We start from the raw sequence: 22,415 nt of genomic DNA on the forward strand, positions 1-22,415 counted from the left end.
AATTTGTAAGTTGATTAGCGGTATACTGTGGTTACTGTTGATGCGTATGCACCGTCCCAGCATATGACGTCAGGGTATAACTGGTATAGATAGCTCTCAATGATGACTAGCTCTCAATGATGACGTAATAAAGATGTGGATAAAAGGACCCAATGCCTTCGATGGTGCCGTATATCTCGATCAATGTCAGGTGGATTACAGGAAATGCCTCTATGTATATGTATATGTAATTTTTAAGTTGATTAGCGGTATACTGTGGTTACTTGGGTCGTTTGATGCGTATGTCCCGTAGCAGCATATGACATGATGAAGATATGTACCAATGCCAGGGTATAACTGGCTCCCGATGGTGACGTAATAATGATATGTTTCAGTGTCGGGTGGATTAAAGGTAATGCCCCTATGTATACATGTTTGTAATCTGACACCAATGCCATATCATATATGCCATATGCCAAATTAATCATTATCAAAGTGTTGGCTTACCGAGATTACTAGTAGTTGCCGGTGAGACAGGATTCGGTGACAGGCTTGGCGATCCTGAAAAGGAAAGTGAAGCTCGGTTAATGCACAACTGTTAACAGTTACAGTACTGATGTGTGTTGTCTATTAAAAACATTGCCCCGGAATCTTTCAAAATAAAGGCGTTAGAGTGCCCAGCAGATGAGGCAGATTTTACTCTGAAAAGCCCCACCTTCCATTTCTCCCCAAAACCGGGAGGTTTTACTACCTTGCGCTGTCAAGTCTGATCTCTCTTTAGAAGCGTGGATATTCCAAACGAGATGCTTGGTTAAGTCAGAAATTAGGACAGAACATTGGCGTTCTGATCAAAACCATGGAGAGCGCTGTAGATTTAGAGATTATAGAGGGTATGCGTGTGACATCATCATCAAACCCGGAAATTATGCAGGAATACCTACTGAGTGGCTAAAAACTACTTTCTGGCCTTGACAGCCCATGCATCCAAACACAAAAGTCCTATCTGATTGCATTAAACAATGTTAAACTCACTTTGCATGTTGCTTTGCCACTCGCTTTGCCACTCGATGTGCCATTCACTTTAAGCATGCGCATACCCTCTATAGCAAGTTTTGTCGGCCCGTAAACAATGAAGTGAATGGCATGCGCAGCCATTCGCATGCTAAAATGGATTTTAGCGATCAGGTTTTATATAATTGAAAAGGACCTAAAGACGTCTCCAGACCGACCTGGGCACAATAAGTGTTAATTGACATGCCCTACCTGTGTCCATGCTGTGGTTAAGCTGGTCACTGGTCTCTCCATCCTCACTCAGGTAGCCTGGTGGAGGAGTCTCTGACACACACACAAAAACACACACAATGTTCAAAGATTACACACAAACACTTAACCTCAACAAACCACAGAGCAAAGTCTCCACAAATGTTGATGTATCCAATACACTGTGACTTTGTGAAGCCAGCCAACACCCTAGCTGAACGTACTCTAAACAACTCCTGAATCATTTGCAAGCTAGTACATGTCAGTGTCCTAGCTTGGAGAATTAGGGCTCCATTTTTGTCGCAGCCTTTACCCGCAGCGCGGCCCTCAATTCAGCCGCTGCCCGAGAATTACGAATATAGGAGCTTTCTCTGTCCCTTAATGGTATTTTCGTCCCGCGTCACCCGCTATATCTTTTGCCGACACCGGTATTTGCGCCTAGAGGTGTGGTCATGGGCGTGTTGGCACGCTTTCCCCTAAATTGCTATTTTGGTCAAACACATTTGGGAAAGCGATTTTCAAAGCACCCGTAAACCGTATGCCAAATTAGTTTGGTAAAGAGCGGCCCGCACCGCGCCTCAATGGAGATGTCAGCGGAGTGCAGGGCAGGCTGCGTCATCTCTCCTTATTCTCCTATGCATCTCTTTGTAATTTTCCTATAATCAGCAGAAGTGAGTGCCTGCCACTTCCTTGTGTTTATATCATTGTATAGTCAAAGAAGTTATTTGTGCGCGATTCCATTTGCTCATTCAGTTCATCACCCCATAGCACGATCTATATACCAAATGAAAGCCCTAGTTTACATAGAACTTTGAATTTTTAAAAATGAGCAAGATTTGAGCGAGTTGTGACTCAATGAAAAGACGAGTGCAGCGGCTGCAGCGGCAGCGGCTGTGGCTATGAAGCAATATAGCACTAACGGGCGATGGTTAAGGGATCTCTTAAAGGGATATCTTAAAGCCAAGAATGGTGATTGGTTAAATCTGCTTTAATTATTGCAACGCCCAAACCACACCTATGCATAATATAACGGGTAACGGAGGTGTTTAAGGGATTTAGACAGGTAACCAAAATACCAACTTTAGTGGGGGAACACCCTTTCCCCACTCCTAAAACCCCAAATAGTGGCTTTAGAGAGATGAGACAAAAATGGAGCCCTTAGTGCGTCGCTGCCTCTCACCAGGGATATAGTTACTCTGGGGCTCAATGCCAGCTGGGAAGTTGGTGTTCTCGGGGATGGAGTGGCTGTAGTCATCCAGCGGGGGGAACTCTGTGGGGATATCTGTGTGCCGTGGGACCAGGACGGGAGGCAGAACTGGAGAGAGACCAAGACACACAAATGTTGATCACGTATACTATATTTGGTATACAATAAACAAGAAATGATAACCTAGTCATATTATTACCAACTGCTGTCATCGCGTTGCACACAATGCACAAGGAAGGAAGACAGTTGACTGGCATAGTATAGTAGGCTGCTGCTGCTATATTATTATTACAGTTGGGTGCCACCGATATTGTCCCTTATCATTTGACCCATTTAGGCCTGACCTCAAAACTTTTAAAAATCCTTCTAAATCCTGAAATAAATCCTTCTAAATTTTCACGATTTTTCAAAAATAGCAGACCTACAAGCTCGTAGCGCGCTATGAGCTTGTAGATCTGCTATTTTTCAATAGCTAAATGATAACATAATGTTTAAAACACCAAAAGGGGTTCCCGCCCAAAATGGGTTAACTGTCCTTTTGCGCAGATCACGCAAACCTCAGCAAAAAGAAAAGGACAATATCGATGGCCTCCAACTGTATACTATATTTGGTATACAATAAACAAGAAATGATAACCTAGTCATATTATTACCAACTGCTGTCATCGCGTTGCACACAATGCACAAGGAAGGAAGACAGTTGACTGGCATAGTATAGTAGGCTGCTGCTGTTATATTATTATTATTACATGAAGTTATAGCATGATGTCGACCTAAATGGCATTATATATGAACAATAGGATGATAAACAAGTGCTGTCCGGTGTGCATTTGTTCTATTGTAAATAGCAGACCTAACAAGCTCACGAAGTGGCTCGGTAATGCAGTTTCAAAGATGTATGCACATGGCGCCAACAGCACATGGTAACTGAGGCATGCATGTAATAGACGAACAACACGCATTTGTGCAGGTTGAGAAATAAATGTGACACATGGTAACTGGTGAATGTCCACATCACATGGCTGTCGTTTAATTTCCACATGCATGCGTGCGTTTAATTTCCACATGCATGCGTGCGTTTAATTTCCACATGCATGCGTGCGTTTAATTTCCACATGCATGCGTGCGTTTAATTTCCACATGCATGCGTGCGTTTAATTTCCACATGCATGCGTGCGTTTCATTTCCACATGCATGCGTGCATTTAATTTCCACATGCATGCGTGCCGCGTGCGTTTAATTTCCACATGCATGCGTGCCTGTAGTTTACACATATGCCTAGTGTCGGAGCGTGTATGTTTGGACTGCCGTTTGTTGCTGTCCCATTGGCCAGAGGCCCAGAGGGCAGCCAGAAGAGGCAGCCAATCAGATTTTCAAGACTAGATCGCTAATATGACTAGGTCATGAGCTGTGTTTGACCAGCAGCTAAAGCAGACAAAAAACATTTCCAGTATATGAGCACTTGTACACTCACTTGGTGTCTCCACCCTCTGGTAGTGGTAGGGGTTGACGCACACCTCATCCTTTTTGGTGTGGAAGGCGAACTCGCAGAGGTCGACGGCCCTCAGCTCGTGATGGGACTGCAGGTCGGGCCAACGCCAAAGGCGGCAATAAATGACATGGGGAAGACCTTTCCTGTGAGACACCTGCAGACGGCCATCTAGAGACCTGGGGAGCACAACCACCAACACCAATGAGACTGAGAGGGTGTTTACACTGAGACGATCCGCAGTCAAACCGCATACATTTTGTATCGTTTTGCCCTTTCATCTACACACTGCCGACCAAAACAGTCAATGAATCCGTTCATTTTTTAAACCGGGTCCCAGAGTGGATAAATATGAAACCGCAACTTTTGCGCCACTGTGTGGACGTCCGAATCCGCATATTTCCTGGACCGATGACGCAAGAGCCCACATGTGTTTTAAGACGCATGCGCCACCCCCGAACAATAATAAACAAAGATGGCAGCACCCAGCGTTATACATTGCATTTGTCCTGCAGAAAATAGTTAATAGTTAGGGCTTTTACAGCTAATGTACTGCTCCTACACACCACCACCGTTGGCAACAAGTGGACATGGAGAATAGCATTCTCCTGTCTGTTTTTGTTTACATCGGAGCGTCTGCACTGTTGCCAGATTGTGTGAGAGAAATAAGCAACCAGGTCTATGAAAACAACCCCAAAAGCGACCAGGTTATTTGAGAATAGCAGATCTACAAGTTTGCGTCGTGATGTGACACGTTGTGAGCTTGTAGATCTGATATTTAAAAATATATATCATGGAAAACAAAGTGAAACATGTGGAATATTTTTTAAACAGAACAACAAACATTCTGATTGACCAGATGACAATAAATATGTTTTTTCTCTTACTGTAGATTAAGTGTTGTATTTTTTAATTAGAATACTTAATATATAGTCCAATCATGTATTTAGGAAAATCTATACAATCATGTCCTAAACCTAAATGTTTTATTGTAGTCTATCTTGTAGCCTCTACAGGTAGCCCATTGGGCTACTTGCCTCAACCAGGCCCCCTTTCTGTATTTTTGTTATATATAGTTTCATTATTTAGTTTGTATAATGTGCTAAATCAAATAAAATAAAATAAAATCATATCATAGGAAACAAGACCAAATAATCAACTATACACTTAACAAGCCAAAAAAGAAGCCCAAAGTCGCTTATAATAAACAGACATGGCAACACTGGCATCATGTCTTCTTCTCTCTTTTTGAGGCTTTGTGCCAGCTAGTGCTACACCACCACCTACAGACTGGCCATATATACTACAGGCGCATTCAGGGCCGGTTGCCGTTTTGGTTGTTTTAGTGTAGACACATAGATTAATTGATTCGATTAAGTGTATACAGTCAACTTTTTGACACCGACTCCTTGATATATTTTAAAACGTCTCAGTGTAAATGGGGTCTGAGCTGATAGGGTTCAAAACTCTTGTGGGTAATAAGCACAATAAGCAGGGATTGTGATGAACCAAGCTGAGAGCAATGGTTCTACAGTTGGGTGCCACCGATATTGTCCCTCATCATTTGACCCATTTAGGCCTGACCTCAAAATTTTAAAAAAATCCTTCTAAATCCTCCAGTTTTCTGAAATAAATATTTTCACGATTTTTCAAAAATAGCAGACCTACAAGCTCGTAGCGCGCCACTCGGTGGCGCGCTATGAGCTTGTAGATCTGCTATTTTTCAATAGCTAAATTATAACAATGTTTAAAACACCAAAAGGGGTTCCCGCCCAAAATGGGTTAACTGTCCTTTTGCGCAGATCACGCAAACCTCAGCAAAAAGAAAAGGACAATATCGATGGCCTCCAACTGTAACTATAAGAGGGGAGATAAGGTCACTGTGGGTTTCTCAGCTATTCAATAAAAAGCATCAGTCCTCTCACTAATATGGAGGATAAACACTAACAGATGGCAGAACACACTATGGTATTTTCTTTACCACGGACCAGCTCAAAATAAACCTTTTTTCCAAAACTACTAACGTAATGTTTACTTTTTCATTCACTGTATCAGCATGGGTATGAAAGAGCGTATTCTGCACCAAGCGTGCCCCCAGCCCTCCTCACACAGCGGCACCAGTCAGGGTAACATCACCTTACATATGGACCGTCTCAAATGCAAACACCATATGCCAACTAATACGGTCATTTTGGAATACAAACAAAAGCAGGCCTGTACCTATTGCCTAAACTTAAAATTGTACAAAATAAAAGGCCTCTGTAAACAAATGTACAGCCTAGAAAAGTATAATTCAAGCAGCCATGATTATACAGAAAATGTCTTCTTGGCCTCAAGGCCCAATGTAGAGAAAGTGCTGAAACCTCCTCCTGTAGGTTTTCCACATGACTGATGTGGTTGTGAGGTGCAAGGCCATCGGCAGTGCCATGGAACCACATCTGCCAAGACTGTCTGTACTGTATCCCTACACTACTGCCAGAGCACAGTGAGGTGATGGCTCTATCCCAGCCTGAAGCCCACAATAGCACAGCACAGTGTGGACCTGTCAGACAGAGCAACATATGGTTCTCATTCCTCACCGTGGCTCTGTCTCCCCTGGCAGTAGGGGGAAAATGAGGGCGAAATTTAGACCCCCGCAATCTCCTGTAACAGCCTCAGCTCCTGCCATGACCAAACCTCATCAGCCCGCCTATTACCTAGACAGCTCCTTCCTGAGTGACCGACTAAGTAACTGAGTGGGAGTTTAGAAACCCTATACCAGTGTACCCAGTAGTCTTACTGGGCACTGACTGTCCCCTTCTCCTATTAGCAAGATTTGCTTGAATGCAGTCATTCATAGGGGGGGCAGTGATGTCATGGGGAATTGCAAAAACAGAAACACACAACATGGCACAAAATTGATACCAGTAGTCAAGTCAACACTTAGAAGATACCTCAAGAAAAGGCAGAGAGCTTAACTAGCCGAGGCCATGGAGCTTGATTACATAGTCGTAAGTGCACCGGCAGCAGTAGTCACATATTGGTCATGTCAAATTCATCTAAACAGAGCTAAACGGAACATAAATCCAAATTAATAGTATAAGTATAACATTCGGCCAACTTATTGGTCTGGCATCAAATCACTGGGGCAAATGTGACAGTGAGGACTGCGGGAGCTCATTGTTTCCACCACAGTTAAGGGGTTGATGTTGACACTTGACAGTGATCTATACTTTGTGCTTTCATCAGATCCAATTTGTTAGCTTTCCATCATGATTCTCTAGGTCTAGGAGAAATCTCTTATTACCCCGTATTATTAGCCCGTATTATATTGCCCAGCCCAAATAGGGCTGGGCAATATATCAATATAATCTTGATATTGTTTGTGATATAAGACTAGATTCCATCTGGGACATCTGGGACTTCAGATATCATAATATAGTGATATAGCATAAGTGTTGACTTGTGCTGCATGTAATTTTCTGAACATATTGTTCTAGTAGTTCCATTATTTGCCTCTACCAACTAGTTATTATATTATATATTGGTTCTAAATATGCATTTCTATATATGTTATGTTAATTACACAACCCTACTGTTTAGATAACATTGCTACATCCCTTTTCCATGGTGGCATTCCCGTTTCCTGTTCTCAGTCTTCATTTGACTGGCTCCGCAGCAGATTTGAACTGGAAACACACAACACCATGTCACCTTCAAGTGTTTCAGGTTCAAACCTGACAGTCATGCAGTGCACAGAGCCTAATAGTGAAGACCAAATAAGAGGAGCATATCATTGATGTGGCAGATGGATTTTGGCCAAATAAACCAAACCTCCCAGTAAATTAGGCACAAAACTGATCTAACCTCTGTAATGTCTTTTAGCATAGTGATGTCCCGTTTGTTGGTTTCTGACCAGGTTTCCGATGTTTTCCGACCAGGATGACCAGGTGGCCACTTCAAATGCTGACCTCTCTCTCACTCTACCCGTCTACCACATTAGAGGATGCAAGGACAGTGCAGCACAAAGCACGCTTGTTAAGTATAGAGTCACTCACACTTTAATCCCACACTAATATAGCCAGGCACGGGCACCCCTCAAGCCTCTGTATGTGCTGGAAGTGAACCACAAACCAAACAGTGGCCCACGCCCTCCCTAGGGCCCACAGGACATTCCCAAGCACTGAGCAACCTCATCTCGATGTAAGCTACCACCCGCACAGACTGCTACTGCTACATAAAGTATGCGATGGCATCAATTATATGAATGAATCTGCATTTATGGATGTTTGGACTGGTATGACTGAAGTATAAAGTCATGTTCTTGTATGTATGTTCTTCGTATGTCAGTTGATACTATCAATGAGAAGCTCTCGTCATCCTGCTAAATACCTAACTGACACTAACTTCGTCAATCCTTGGGAGTACGCTCAGGGTCTCCTTCAGTCTCTTGAGCAGGCCTCAACTGTGTTGGTCTTTATCTCAAATTCTCAACGAGACAAAAACTGAATACGTAAATATTTGCAAATCCAACAATAACCACATTAACAAAACACTTAACAACACTCCTTTGAAACATGTTGATGACTAGTATTTGGGTTCATATATATCTTCTTCCCAAAAGGACTTTCAAACTAGGAACGGTATGGCCTGGTCAGCCTGCAATGACATGCATAAGATCTGGTCATCCCAGCATATAGGTTCAAAGTTAAAATATTTAGGACGACCATCGAGCCGATTCTACTCTATGGCTCCGAGACATTTTCAAAGAACTTAGAGAAACGGCTGGATGGCACTTACACCCGCCTTCTAATGAGAGCGCAAAATCTCTCTTGGAAAAGCCACCCATCGTTTCTTCACTAGTCCGATCCAGAAGAACACAGTTTGCTGGCCACTGCTACAGAGCTGATCATGAGGTTATATCTTCCCTTCTGTCTGGCGTGGCATTGTGAAATCCATGATCTCAACCGCGGTCGAAAAATGATGATAAAGTCATTAGTGTCACTGTGACTGGTTTCTCAATTGGAATTTCAAAATAATTTCCCGTTTCTCAACAAATGACTATAAGGCTGAATATTTTTGAAGATGGTGGGACTGACAGCACTGTAATATTAAGCTACCATGGGTGTCATTGTATTGTTTGTAGCTCTTTCCATTACTCCACACACACCATGTCACACAGAGTCAAGATGTGGCCATGTGGTTGTATGTTGTATTCAGCAGAAGGGGTGGTGGGCCGTGTTGTGTGTGCGCATGTGTGTATGTGTGTGTGTGTGTGTGTGTGTGTGGGGGGGGGGGGGGGGGGTCAACACCTGCAAGGAGAAGGGAGTGGAACACATGCACACTGCACAGTCACAAGTGGCAACTATACTCTATCTTAGACAACGCTCCCAAACTCTCTCCCTTCTGGCTCCAAAAGTATGGAATGCACTTCCCATTGCAATCACAACTGCAGACTCACTCCCAATCTTCCACCATAGTCCATCTTAGCCCATAGCACTTGCCGTAGTACTTGCCCTAGCCTCGACCTCCTATAGGCGTATGCATAGGCTCAACTTACAGTATGTAACTTAAATAGCACTTTATGTAGACATAGCATACCACTCTATAGTGTATACACATATAGTTTCATTATATAGATATTCCACCTTAAAGGGACTTAAGCTGTATGAAATACTTTCCATTAATATAGTGGTTGCAACTGTATTCATTGATTGCCCGAGTCCCGTGGTGGGAGTTCTGCTCTGGTTTTGGTGAAATATGTAAGTATTTCCGGTCATTTTGTGCGGAGCACTGGGGCCACGCATTAAAAGTAAATTAATTCACAAAACTAACGTCATTTGTATTGTTGACCTATTTCTAAAATATTAGACCCCACAAAATGACCGGAACTACTTCATATTTCACCAAAACTCCCACCACGGGACTCGGGCAATCAATTAATACAGTTGCAACCACTATATTAATGGCAAGTATTTCATACGGCTTAAGTGAAAAAAATCTGAACTATCCCTTTAAGCTTACGTATGATTCACGATGACTATTTTTATGTATTTGATGTATTACTATGTTTTTCTTCTTGCTTACTGTAAATTGCTCTGGATTAAGAGCGTCTGCTAAATGTCTAAATTGTATCTTGGTGAATGCACAGATGCAGTGCAGCACAGCACAGGGGAGGGGGGGAAACACTGTTGGTGTTATCCCATCATGTGAGGAATCCCACAGTAAGAATTCATTCCAACTTTCCCAGAGTAGACAAATTATCTAGTCTAAACACTGTCCCAGAGACCCAGACCTCTCCGAGTCAGCACCCCCGCATGTGTGAGCGGACCTACATTTACTATCCTGGGTAAAAGTTGACTATGAAATGTATTAAGGAGTAGTACAGTGGAGCTTACTTTTTCAGATATTTCAGCAATCTTCCTACTTCTTATTATAGTGTTGTAGACAAGACTCAGTCAAGACAACATCCAGACTAAAAGAGTAATTGTGACTGACTGACTGTATGTACTACGTACTGACGGTACTGTTGTGTACAGTAGGCCTACACAATTTACAATTAAAATAAGATAATATCTATTGATAAAGTGTTGATGAAATGAAGGACCACAATGGTAACAAAACAAGTCCCCTGGACTTTTTTCGTTTTGTTATAATTTAAGCCTAAATGTCTGACTGTACCACTACCTGTGGTGTTTACATTAATTGATTTCTGTCTATTCAATCAAGCAATTGGAGTTTCAGAATTATATATTGATCTAATGATCTATGTCTCGTTGAAGCTGCCCCACTAGAAGAATGTCCACAATAAAAGCAGAGAAGTTCTTATCACTAATCACTTGTATTAATATTTGCTTTGCCAGTTTCGCTGACGTACATTTTATAATGATCATCATCTAAACCACACTTGTGTGGTAGTGGGTTGTAAACTGAGACAGACTGTGACGTAACACAGGCTTAACGGATGACAGCCAGCCACTATAAATGCATTGTTACCATGGAGGAGAGCGGCTATAAGATCAGACACGGTCCACGCCACGGATCCATCCATACAGTCAGACTAGCTTGACTCCAGGCCAGCCGGTCAGGCCGAGGGCATGTCAATTATTCTTCAGTCAACATTTTTCAAATAAAAAATAAATAAATAATGTAGACTATTAATTAAACGCAACAGTCTTGTGATTGATTATGATTAATTCCTGTTCTGTTCTTTGGCTATATAGAAGTGTCTATTTGTACGTCTCTACATGTTTTGATGAATTGAACAAGGTGGACCCTCTTGTAAACAAGTGTAATGCTTTATTGGGTCGTCCACTCACAGTTAACAGTCTTTGTATTGAGTTTGTGCTTGAAATGTACTGTGATTCTGCAAACTGTTAATACATATTTCAATCAAACCAATCAATCAGTGCAAGTGCACTGTAGTAACATTTGTAAATAACTACATTTACCTTACGAGCATGATCAAGGCAGTTCACAGACAATCACATATAGCAGGTGATAGTATATAGAGGCTAACGCTACGCTAACGCCAGCTGCACCGTTCAAACTGAGCTGTATGACAGCTAGCTAGCCGTAGCGAGCAGCACACAACACACTCACTGCTTCAATTGAAATGTTTTTATATTTACCTCAACACCGTACATATAGTTGCCATCATCAAATTAATAATACTAATATTAGTTCACTGAGTTACCTGGGTCGTAGAATAAAAACACGAGTTTACCATTAATATTAGCCGTTATTCTTTATTAGCTAGCTATAACTGCTTAGCTAAATGCTAATTCATGTTATACTTGCATGTAATAATAGTAATTAATACTTGAATACCGATAAATAAATGTGCTACAGAAAGTAGTGTGGAACGCATCGTTTTTATATATTAAATAACGTGGTTGAATATGTCTCCAGCTGTCATTGCTGCTGCATGGCTGAGAGGGCAATTAATGTTACCTGGGTATGGTGATGCATTTGGTGTTAACATTCTGTGTGGTGATGGATTTCTCCAGCTCGTCCAGCTGCCCCGTCTTCTTCAACTTCTTCACCAGACTTTTAACAGCCTTTTCGCACCATTTCTCTTCTTGCCCGTTCTGTTCTCCTTTCTTCCAGCCGAGGAGCCTCTTCACGATGGGGGGAGTGACATCATGAGGTTTTTTTTTTAGGTTGTGTGGTTCCACCGTCCACGCTCTTCTGATTTAATTCTAAACGAATTATGTCACTACAAAATAACACGCATGTAATAACAAGTTATTCAGCCAGCTAGATAACTAGCTAACTAAATACAGGGAGAGGGGAAAAGGTGCCATACACCGCCAGGGTTCTGTAGTAGCCTGCTGTCTGCTGTGCTGCTCGGCAGATGCACTAACAACACATCCACACACTGGATTCACTATCCGTTCAACTTGAGTTGAATGGAGCTTCCAGCCTTCCAGTTCCTTCCCATGTATCCCTTCTCTTCCTTCCACCGGCTGGCAACACAACAGCGTCATATGAGACCAAGTGAACCACCAGGCAGAGAAATAACCACTTCCTGTGTTGTGCCGAATTCATTTGCGATGCCGCTGTTCTTTGTTTCTTTATTTGTTCTTATTCTAATTTCTAGCCTTGCCTGGTTAAATGCAAACAAGCCTACTACATGTATGCTTTTTTCAGTAAGAATATACAATCGAACCTAATAGTATTTATGATTTAATTCTGTTTTTCTTTAAAAAAAAACAATACATACTTTTATTTTGAAGGTACAATTGGTCATTTCCGCTGGCTCTGTGGCCAGGCAGCTGTGAGTAATCTGATAGAGGTTCCAAGTTCCACTGTGTTTGAATGACCCATGCACCTCCTCGGTCAGCTCAGAAATTGCGGATGGGATGCTGTTAATATTGTAGCCTACTGTCCATTATAACAGACACTGAAAGCGATGTATGGGCAAATAGGTTTGTCATTTATTTACACTAACTCAGACAAACACAGTGTTTGTTGTTTTGGGGGCTGTAAACCACTGGTTCTCAAGCTTTTCAGGCTGTGACCCCAAAATAATCATATTTTAACTGTCATCTGGGGACCACCCAAAATCTAGAGGGTTGAGAACCGCTGCTGTAGACAATAATAGACTACTCACACACAAGGCGACTTGAGCTCAATTTCTTTCATTGGCAGCATAGTAGATGCAAATTGGTGTGTCATATCTGTCCTTATATGGATAGGGTAAATTGACTTATAACATTGTATTTAAGTGACTGACAGGTCCATAGGCCTTTTGCCCAGTTAAGTCATACCTCCAAATAATGTCTTAAACTTATACAGTCAGGAAAGGGAAGAAATATTTGCAATCAGAGATATGTCAACACTGAAAGATGATCCAGTTTTTACAATCACAGTGTCCATAAATAGAATACTGTAACAAGTAATCCTTTTGATCCCCTCATAAAAGTGATTTAATTTCACCTTGGATGCATCTTTGCAGAAAGATACGGGGGTGACCGGGCATATGTTGCTATTTGGGGTCTGGTTTAATGGTGTTATTGATAAGTGCAACCCTGGCTGTCGCCTCCTGGTAAACAGCAGTGTACCTATGCTATAAATATCCCTGTCCAGAAGCTCATCATGGCCCCTTTTCCTTCTCTCTATTTATAACCTCCATCAATGACTACTAGTGTCTATTTTTATGCAATCATTTGGCATGGTTTCTTACTTCCTTCTTGCTAAGTAAATATTGTGGCAATCCCGGCAATGACAAAAACAATGTAAGTTTTGCAGTGAAGTCAGCTCACAATATGTACTAAGTACTATGAATATTATTATTGATAGACATAATACTGTACTTGAAGGGAGGGTTTTTTAGAGAGAAAAAATAAATGTGTACATCCTCTCTGACTGTTTAGAGTTTAGACTAGGCTACTACCTGTTTTCTGTGTCATGTCACTTATGCTTGATGATGATAAGAGCACATTTCTCAACAGGATTCAGTAACACAACGGTCAAAAAGGACATGACAGAAGCAACGCACCGAGGCTCCTTTCTCCACAAAAGCCTCTGGAACAGGTTGGGGATTTGTGATGACTGTGGCTGCTGCCATGTGTGTACTTTCTACTTTGATAGCCCTGCACCTTTTCACACCCCAGGGACATGAGCCGGACAGCTGGTGTGGAGTGTGTTTTAGCGTGTGTTAGCGCGTGTTTGAGTGTGTGTGTGAGAGAGTGACTGTGTGTGTGAGAAAGAGAGACATGGGGGGCTCTTGTAGAACATGTCAGGCGGGAGGGGCAGATGGGCCGCAGCAGGCAGAGGAAGGTCTTAGGGACAGAGTGAAGAATGATTTTGGACAAAAGGCACATTGGCTGGCTGAATAGGTAATGACTGCAGACAATCTGATGGGTAACAATGGCATTGTGATAGACCACTCACAGGGTACATGGGAACCAAGCAGGGCGGGGTGTTGGGGAGGGGTGCGATCAGCTGGACCGCTGAACCAAGTTAGACAGGGTATAGGGTATGGGTCATAGTAAAATGTGGCCTTTGTGTGTCCATAATGGGAAAGTATAATCCTTTTCACAAATGTAAAATTGGAACACTATCTTGTGAAATAACAATATATACAACAAGCTCTTTTGCATGTTTTCCTCATGCATGTATACCCCAGTTCTAGTATAATCACTATACTAAGTGAGCTTGTTTTGTGACGAATGATAACTCACAAGCATATTGTATGATGAGGAGATTCATAGCAGCTCACATTGACCCTCTGGAAACCTATAATTGCTTGAGCAGCTAATTGCAGTGTGTTAGAAGGAGAAGTGGCTGTTCAGCCAAAGACTCCGCAGCCCAATCAGGGTTGGGTCAGGCTCTCCCCTACAATCTCTGCATGCTTTTTAATCTGCCTTCACACAGCAAGCTGTTATCTACTGCTTGCAGCCATCAATCTCCTCCCAGACGGTGACACCTCCAAATCTGGGACAGCAGTGACCTCCGGCTCCCTCCCTCTGGCTGCTCAAAACCAAAACACCCTCAAATCCTCATCCTCCAGTTCCTTACCCCCCCTCTCCCTCTCTCTCTTCCCTGTCTGCCTCCCCATTGCTTGTCCCTCTGTCCAACACATATCATCTCCCCTTTCTAAAGAGTCTGCCTCCCAGAATTGACCCTCATTTGATAGGCAGTGACAAGTTTGCATTTCCTCTGTCTGTGTACATACGATCCATTTAGAATCAGAAGGAGACTCAAGTAGTAAGGCTTTACTGCCAGGTCTGTTAGGTTTATAATAAGGGGATTTGCTATGGCATGTTGTGCAGTGGCAACGGCAACCAAACGATGGGCAAATTACATGGACGGGTATTATGTCAAATGTGTAGTGCATTAGACTTTAGAGAACAAGCTTTCAGACAATATTCAAATACACTTTATTGGCATTTGAAATCCTATGTTTGCATTGCCAAAGCAAGTGTCAAAGGAAAACAATTTAAAAAACCTAAGAAACATATGTGCAATAAAAGAGAATGCAGTATGTGTAAACAGGGAGTACTATGTCACATTGTAGGATAGGAAAGAATAGCTTATAAACCGTTTGAAATAGTGATTATATATCACTGTTGTGTGTGTGTGTGTGTGTGTGTGTGTGTGTGTGTGTGTGTGTGTGTGTGTGTGTGTGTGTGTGTGTGTGTGTGTGTGTGTGTGTGTGTGTGTGTGTGTGATACACACATCACATTTAGTTCAAATCATAGAACAGAACTACACAAGTTGAAATGATATTAAGTTGATTTATCACCATCTAGTGGCCATCGTCTACTATTACAATATCCAATATGTCCATTTACATCCTTAACAAAAATGAGTCAATTTTGTTGACTGTAGTGTCTACTGATGTTCTCTGTTTTAAATACTGAATCTACAAATGCTAATATGTAAAAATCAAATAAGTTTAGCCATGAAGCATAATTACTCATTTATGTTCATTTTTTCCCCTTTCTGACTTTGTGATTGAGCACAATTATGATATTCTCATGTTTTCTTCTCTTTCTTTTTATAGTCCAATCCAAACCACATTTAGGCCTATATACAATGATTATTTCACCCAACGTCCACTTTATCTGTAAGCTATTAGCTATATATTAAACTATCCTCATGAATTTATAGGACTTCATAAACACAATTTACATCTTTATTGTGAACAATGGCCCATAAAGCATTTAGGTGATTTAGTGGCTTTGCGAAATATCTCTTTATGTTATGGGTAAGGAATTCAGCACTCAGCTATGACTCATTAATTTTCCCTCCAGGCTTGTGATTGTCTTGTGATTGTGCCTTCACCTCAAGCACTCAGCCCTTTATTTACATCAGTGATGGAAATGTATTTTAGGCCTACAGTTGAAATAATTTTATAAATAGCCATACATAAAATAAGATCACACAATCGTACAAGAGCTCTAGCTGTATATGTCATGTTGGGGATAAACAATAAGTTGAGTATGGGGCTACATTTATTCTATATTTGTATTACAATAGGAAAACAACATAGCCAATTTAACATTGAGGTGTCCACTGCCCAGTGTGCCCATAAGTATAATGTATCTTAAGTTCAAAGAATAGGCCTAAAGATGAAAGTTAAGCTAAGAGGGGGAGGTCAAAAGGGGGTGAGTATAACAGTAGTACAGCTTAGAGCCTGATGACAAATAGCCTAATATATTTCTTGGCCGAGGTGGAATCCCTTCCTTCCCTTTAGGCTAGTGGTTAAGATGTTGGCATTGCATGCGAGAGACCATGGGTTAAAATCCTGGGCGTTACACTAGGTCTACTGACATGCTGCCAATCTCCTTGTCTAGTCTCTCTCAGTAGCACTTATTGCTGATCACACCTGATCATCTTTAGAACTTCCTCTCACAAAGCTTTCATGTAATTTACTGACTCCTTCAGTTACAAATTTCCAAAATACCACCAGATGTGCACTGCAAGCTGACCATGAGTGACCATGTATCGTGAGCTTGTAGATCGGCCATTTTCGGTGCGCGGTAACGGTGCTTTTGTAAATGCACTCTGTCACTCATGCTGCCACCAAAACTAATGATTGTGAAATTAGTTTCAGAGCAATCACGAGCTTCCCTGCTAAGACCCACACTGTATCCATATGCATGAAATTGCTTACGTTAATACATGCTATGAATCGTGGGTAATGCAGTGAATAATTCTGACTGCACACAATAATGTTATTTTCTATTAGACTGGGGACTGTTGTGAAGCTGGAGCCCTGTGGCAATATGCTTGTAAATGGCCATGTATGGATAATTAAGCTTTACTCATGAACATTAAAACTTGCTTATTTTTGTATGCTGCAGGCCATGTTATTGGAGTCTCTGTCTTACTGGAATGAATGTTATTAGAGGTATTAGTGTGTGTTTCTTTCAGTATTGGGATTCTTGTAATTGTAAGCATTTGAATATAAGTCATATCATTAATACTATTGGCTAATGGCTTAGATTTGCATTTCACATTCAGAGTAAAATTATAGCTTTTTGTCATCCAGACGATAAACGATATACAACGCAACATGATGGAATCTGGAGAACCTATTAAATGAGTTGCCTTTGCCTTTGTCTTTGCATGAGAAGATGTCTATTTTACAAGAATACCAAGCTGGTGAAAATGAAGCAGGAAGGTAAAATAAACACATTTGTTGAAATTCTTTATTTAGGAATAATAACCCCTTGAGATACAGTATCTCGATTTTGAGAGGGTACTAAACACCTACCACAGGAGCGACCAGTACTCTCCCTCAGCTGCTGTTTTTGACTTTTGTGACTTTATTGATAGTTACAGTGAAGACAGACAGGAAAGAGGGAGATGGGGAGAGACATGCAGCAAGGGTCATCATGAACGGGACTCGAACACACAACACGCTGTCAGGCCAGAGCCTATATGTGGCATGCGCCTGGACCACTAGGCCAGCGGGCGCCCCCTCAGCTGTTGTGTTTGGGGAAGCCTCCTCTGCATCATTTTTCTCACCTACTCCAGCAGTCCTGTCCTGTAGTACCACTGGGTCTATAGATGAGGTCAGAATCAGTCACATGCTGTTATCTGCCAGTCACGGTGCTGGCAGTGAGCGTGAAAAATCTAAATGTGGTGACTACAGTATCATGGAGAATCATGGAAAGGAAAATATGTTAAATTGATAAATTAGACAATGCATGCATGATGCAGCTACATGAGTCATGGCAGCATTAGCACAGGGGGAGGATAGATTGAGGACGGGTGAGTTTACAGTATTGTATTGTAAAGATCCTGATTTAGTATTTCCACTACCCATATTCGGGAACTAAGGAATGGTGAGTTTGGAGGATGCTCGAGGGCCAAATGTTTCTTAATGGTTATTTTGGTCTTTCTTATAGGCACTTCACATAAAAGGTTATCTTTATTTTCTTCAATTTTTTGTTGTTATTTGTTTCTTTCATGCTGGTTTTCTTGCTTTTTATGGGCATATGAATCAAATGAATGGACCTAGATCATTCCATAATGTCTACAGAAGAACGCAAAATGTAGGACATAAAATCATCACTCAGAAAGAATTACAGAAAGTGAGAAGGAAAAACTGTTAAGAAATGGAGAGAACACTTTTGACATTAAAAAGTACAGTCTTGTTATTATCTTTGTGATGGGAATGCAGTTTAATGTTGCTTGGAGGATGGTTTAATGTAGCTTGGGGAACACAAAGTCATCCAGGGTTTTATTCCGAAGCAATAGTTTACATTATATCAATCTGTGGTGCACTGGTACACATAGCCTCCAGTCAATAAACATACACTGAGGCTGCAATTATATTTAAAAAAATCAACAATTTACAAATCAAATCATTTATTTTGTTGAAGTCTAAGCTAAAAAAAAACTCCAATTTTTTTTTTTTACATACATGTATTTTATATGTATCATGGTCAAATCAATTGTATATAAAGGTATACACGCACACACACACGCACGCACGCACGCACGCACGCACAGTTAGGATACTAGTGTCTGATGATCTGCAGGCAGTAAACATGGGCATCATGATCATAACTTCCAATGTAATCTCTCTTGTGATACACGAACAGCTTAGTTTTTTTTAGGGCGCTACGCCTCCTATAATACAGCTTTTTGTCCCAACACAAACATTAAATGCCATTGACAATGAATGGAGAATTTACGTCATATGAGTCTGAGCAAATCGACATGTTACGTCATAATGATGTACGATGATAAGAGCGCGGCTCACTTCACACAGGTGTGATTTCCACCACTGTGAATCGTCCTATAGGTCGAAGATGTGAGATTACCAATCTGAGAATGCACTCTTAAAGCATCTACTGGAGTACAAGTCTACTACTACTAATATAAGTTAACATAACTATCGCCGCACCATACAGTAGGCCTATGCCATTGTTCTTATATGAACCTTTTTCTTGGCATAATAGTGTTTTCTGTTTCTGATTCTTCTCTGTGGATGATTATGAGGGTATGTGTGTCAAATCTAAAATGTGAACGTGATGATAACATCAGCCTAAAACAGAGACAGAGGGGACTGTGAGAGCAACACCAGCAGAATGAGAGGCATGTGGACTAGGTTTTACTCTGCATCATTAAATACACAACATAGCTCGGAAGGCAGCGCTCTTTCACATCCATATGTAAACCATTTCTCTCCCCCTCCCCTCCCTCTCTTAAAACCTCCGGCTCATTAGTGTTGCCTTTATGACATGGCTTTACCTAAATGCTGTGGATTTTTCCATTCCCTCCTCTGGCCCGTTTGCAGACTCCTACCCAGTAGCTAAAAGAGTGCCCAGGAAGGCATTCTTGAGTGGTGATTGCTGCTTTTCTGCTCAAGCCCTATGCATTGCACTCGATGAGAATCCAGTTCAGTCCACAAAGGGCATCACTTGTTTGTCAGTATGTCAGTATGTACCTGTCAAAATAGTAAATACTAGTAAGAAACAGCCACAAGCACAACACCAGTGGGAGCTCCACTGATCTCGTTCCCCTCAGATTTGGCACAACTTAATTGACCAGATCACTTAATTATATTTCTTTGTATCATCTCTTCTTTTTTCTAATCATGTACTGTAGATATAAGTATTCTAATCATGTTGTTTTTTTGTTTTGTTTTATATACTGCAATCATGTATTCTGGATACACTATATTTCTTGTACAATGTTTCATTGTGTTTTACATCGGTAGAGGCCTCGTATAAGCCCCTTGGGCTTTTTTGCCTCAGCCTAGCACTTTACCCTTCTTATATTTATATGTTCACTGTATTGTTTTTATACTGTGCTGAATAAATAAATACAAATACAAACATGGGCTTGAATACATTCTACTATTATGCCAATGTGGAACGCCCTACCACCAGCCATCAAAAAGTGTGACTCTACCCTCCTTCAAAACCGCCATAAAAGAGCACCTAGGTACGTCTTCTGTGTACCTTTTGCAATCAATCAATCAATCAATCAATCAATCAATCAATCAATCAATCAATCAATCAATCAATCAATGTAATTCATATACCACACATTAAGTGTTCTATGTTCAAATTCACAACTAACCCGTGGCCTCGCAGAGAGGATATCAAAGTAAGGTAATGACAGCCTGCCTCCAACCCCAATCCTTTTAATCCCCACCCCCCCACCCCGCAGCAGTCCCCTAGCTGTAACTTGGCCCCTGTGATCCATTCTCTGTCACAGTCCCCCAGGCTGAGGAGGGCAGACATGCAGGAGGGTACTGGCTGCCTGGTCCTAATGAGGGTCTTCCTGGGACCTGAGACAAAAGCTGGGCTCACAGTGCCAACTGCTGTGGATGCCCTGCCACCTAAAAGTCTTGCTCTTGTCACCCACACTTTATAGCCGGAGAGCCAGCACCATTCATGATTCTGAATCCATTCCAAGCATTAGTTTTGCACGAAAAACACTCCTTGGCCTAAAAACGGCTATAGCCGTGATGAGGTCAGCACATTTGGGAAAATGGATATGGCCAAATTTAGGCCAAGGAGTGTTTTTCGTGCAAAACTAATGCTTGGAATGGATTCAGAATCATGAAAACCCCCTAGTTTGACATGTTACATGCTACTTAAAGTATGATGAAAACCCCCTAGTGCCAACACAAACATTAAACGCCATTAACAATAAAGAGACAATAGGCCTATATGATGTAAACGACACATTATGTAAATTTTCCTTTCATTGTCAATGTGTTTACTAAACAAACTTTGAACTAAAGACAAACATTAAACCTGTGTAGGAGGGGCTAGCTCATAAACACAAATAAAAAGTATGTCATGACTCATGACATCACAGGTTGTGGCTCCAAGGCTATTAGGGAGTAGAGCCTCCTTGCGCATGCACACGCACGCACGCACGCACGCACGCACGCACGCACGCACACACACACACACACACACACACACACACACACACACACACACACACACACACACACACATTATGTGAACAGTGTGAACAAACACTAATCTCCAAAACAAGACATACATTCCTAAAAATACACAATCCAGTGATATTGCTGCTTAAGAGCCACAAGGTGGAGCTGACACACACACTTTCAGATTCTCTCTAAAACACCCCCACAAAGGTGTAATTTTGTTCTGCTGCCTCTGTTATTACTCTAAATCACATCTGATATTACTATTACCATGACAACTAATTCAGATTAAGGGCAACAATCAGCACAAAGTCCATTGGAGATCTGAGATTATGTTAAAATAGCCATTATTTACTGGCATGCCTGACTTGTATGATCCTCCAACATTCCAAGATCCCAAGATGTCACGTCGTTTGATGCTATGATATGGAGACAAAAACATGCCCAGAGTAGACAGACTGCAGATAGAGACAGAGGGCAGGAGAAGGACAGACAGAGAGAAAAAGAACAGTAGAGGGAGAGAGAGGAGGAGGAGAGAGAGGAGGAGGAGCGGAGATGATTACAGGAGTGCTTAATGCCCAAGGTACGACAGTGTCACGTGTGGAAAATATCCGATCTACAAGATCCTGGATCGGCTATTTTCACTTGCAGTGTAAATTGAGCTTAAAGGGGCTCAAGGGATCCAACTTTGCCAACTGGCTCCTGTATCTTATAGAGAGAGTGGTTTGGGTTGAGAAGTTTTTTCCTGTTTATCCATTCAGTGGAAAATAATATCCTGCAACAAGCCAATACGTTTCTGCCTTTGAACTGGATGAGAATTTTTCTTTTCCAGTGGGCTCAGGCTCTTTGTGAGAAATCCAGGCAGAGCCATTGGACGGAGGACTTCCCAGCAACTGCCTCCAAGCCTGCACACATGTTTGTGATAGACCTTCACAAGCCCCAGTAATCTGAGGGCAACTCATTCAGAGAGAGAGAGAGAGAGAGAGAGAGAGAGAGAGAGAGAGAGAGAGAGAGAGAGAGAGAGAGAGAGAGAGATGAAAAGGGGGGAGTGGTAAGAAGGAAGAGAAGGAGATATAGGGAGGAGGAGAGAATGGGCTTAAAAGCAGGGAGTGGGCTAAGAG

General features: G+C 41.7%; 1 protein-coding gene across 1 annotated transcript in view; it reads right to left on the reverse strand.

The window, feature by feature from the left end:
• smad3b (SMAD family member 3b) overlaps positions 1-22,415 on the reverse strand; it is a gene marked incomplete at its 5' end in the record, with an annotated part of 43,943 nt that overhangs the window by 10,136 nt on the left and 11,392 nt on the right. Inside the window, 5 exons of the mRNA XM_079502325.1 lie at positions 487-540; positions 1,243-1,314; positions 2,420-2,554; positions 3,921-4,114; positions 11,868-12,104. Coding sequence (XP_079358451.1) covers positions 487-540; positions 1,243-1,314; positions 2,420-2,554; positions 3,921-4,114; positions 11,868-12,104 — 692 coding nt within the window. The remainder of the gene's footprint in view (positions 1-486; positions 541-1,242; positions 1,315-2,419; positions 2,555-3,920; positions 4,115-11,867; positions 12,105-22,415) is intronic.

The sequence above is a fragment of the Electrona antarctica genome (assembly GCF_951216825.1).
Source record: "Electrona antarctica genome assembly, chromosome: 5".
Lineage (NCBI taxonomy): Eukaryota > Metazoa > Chordata > Actinopteri > Myctophiformes > Myctophidae > Electrona > Electrona antarctica.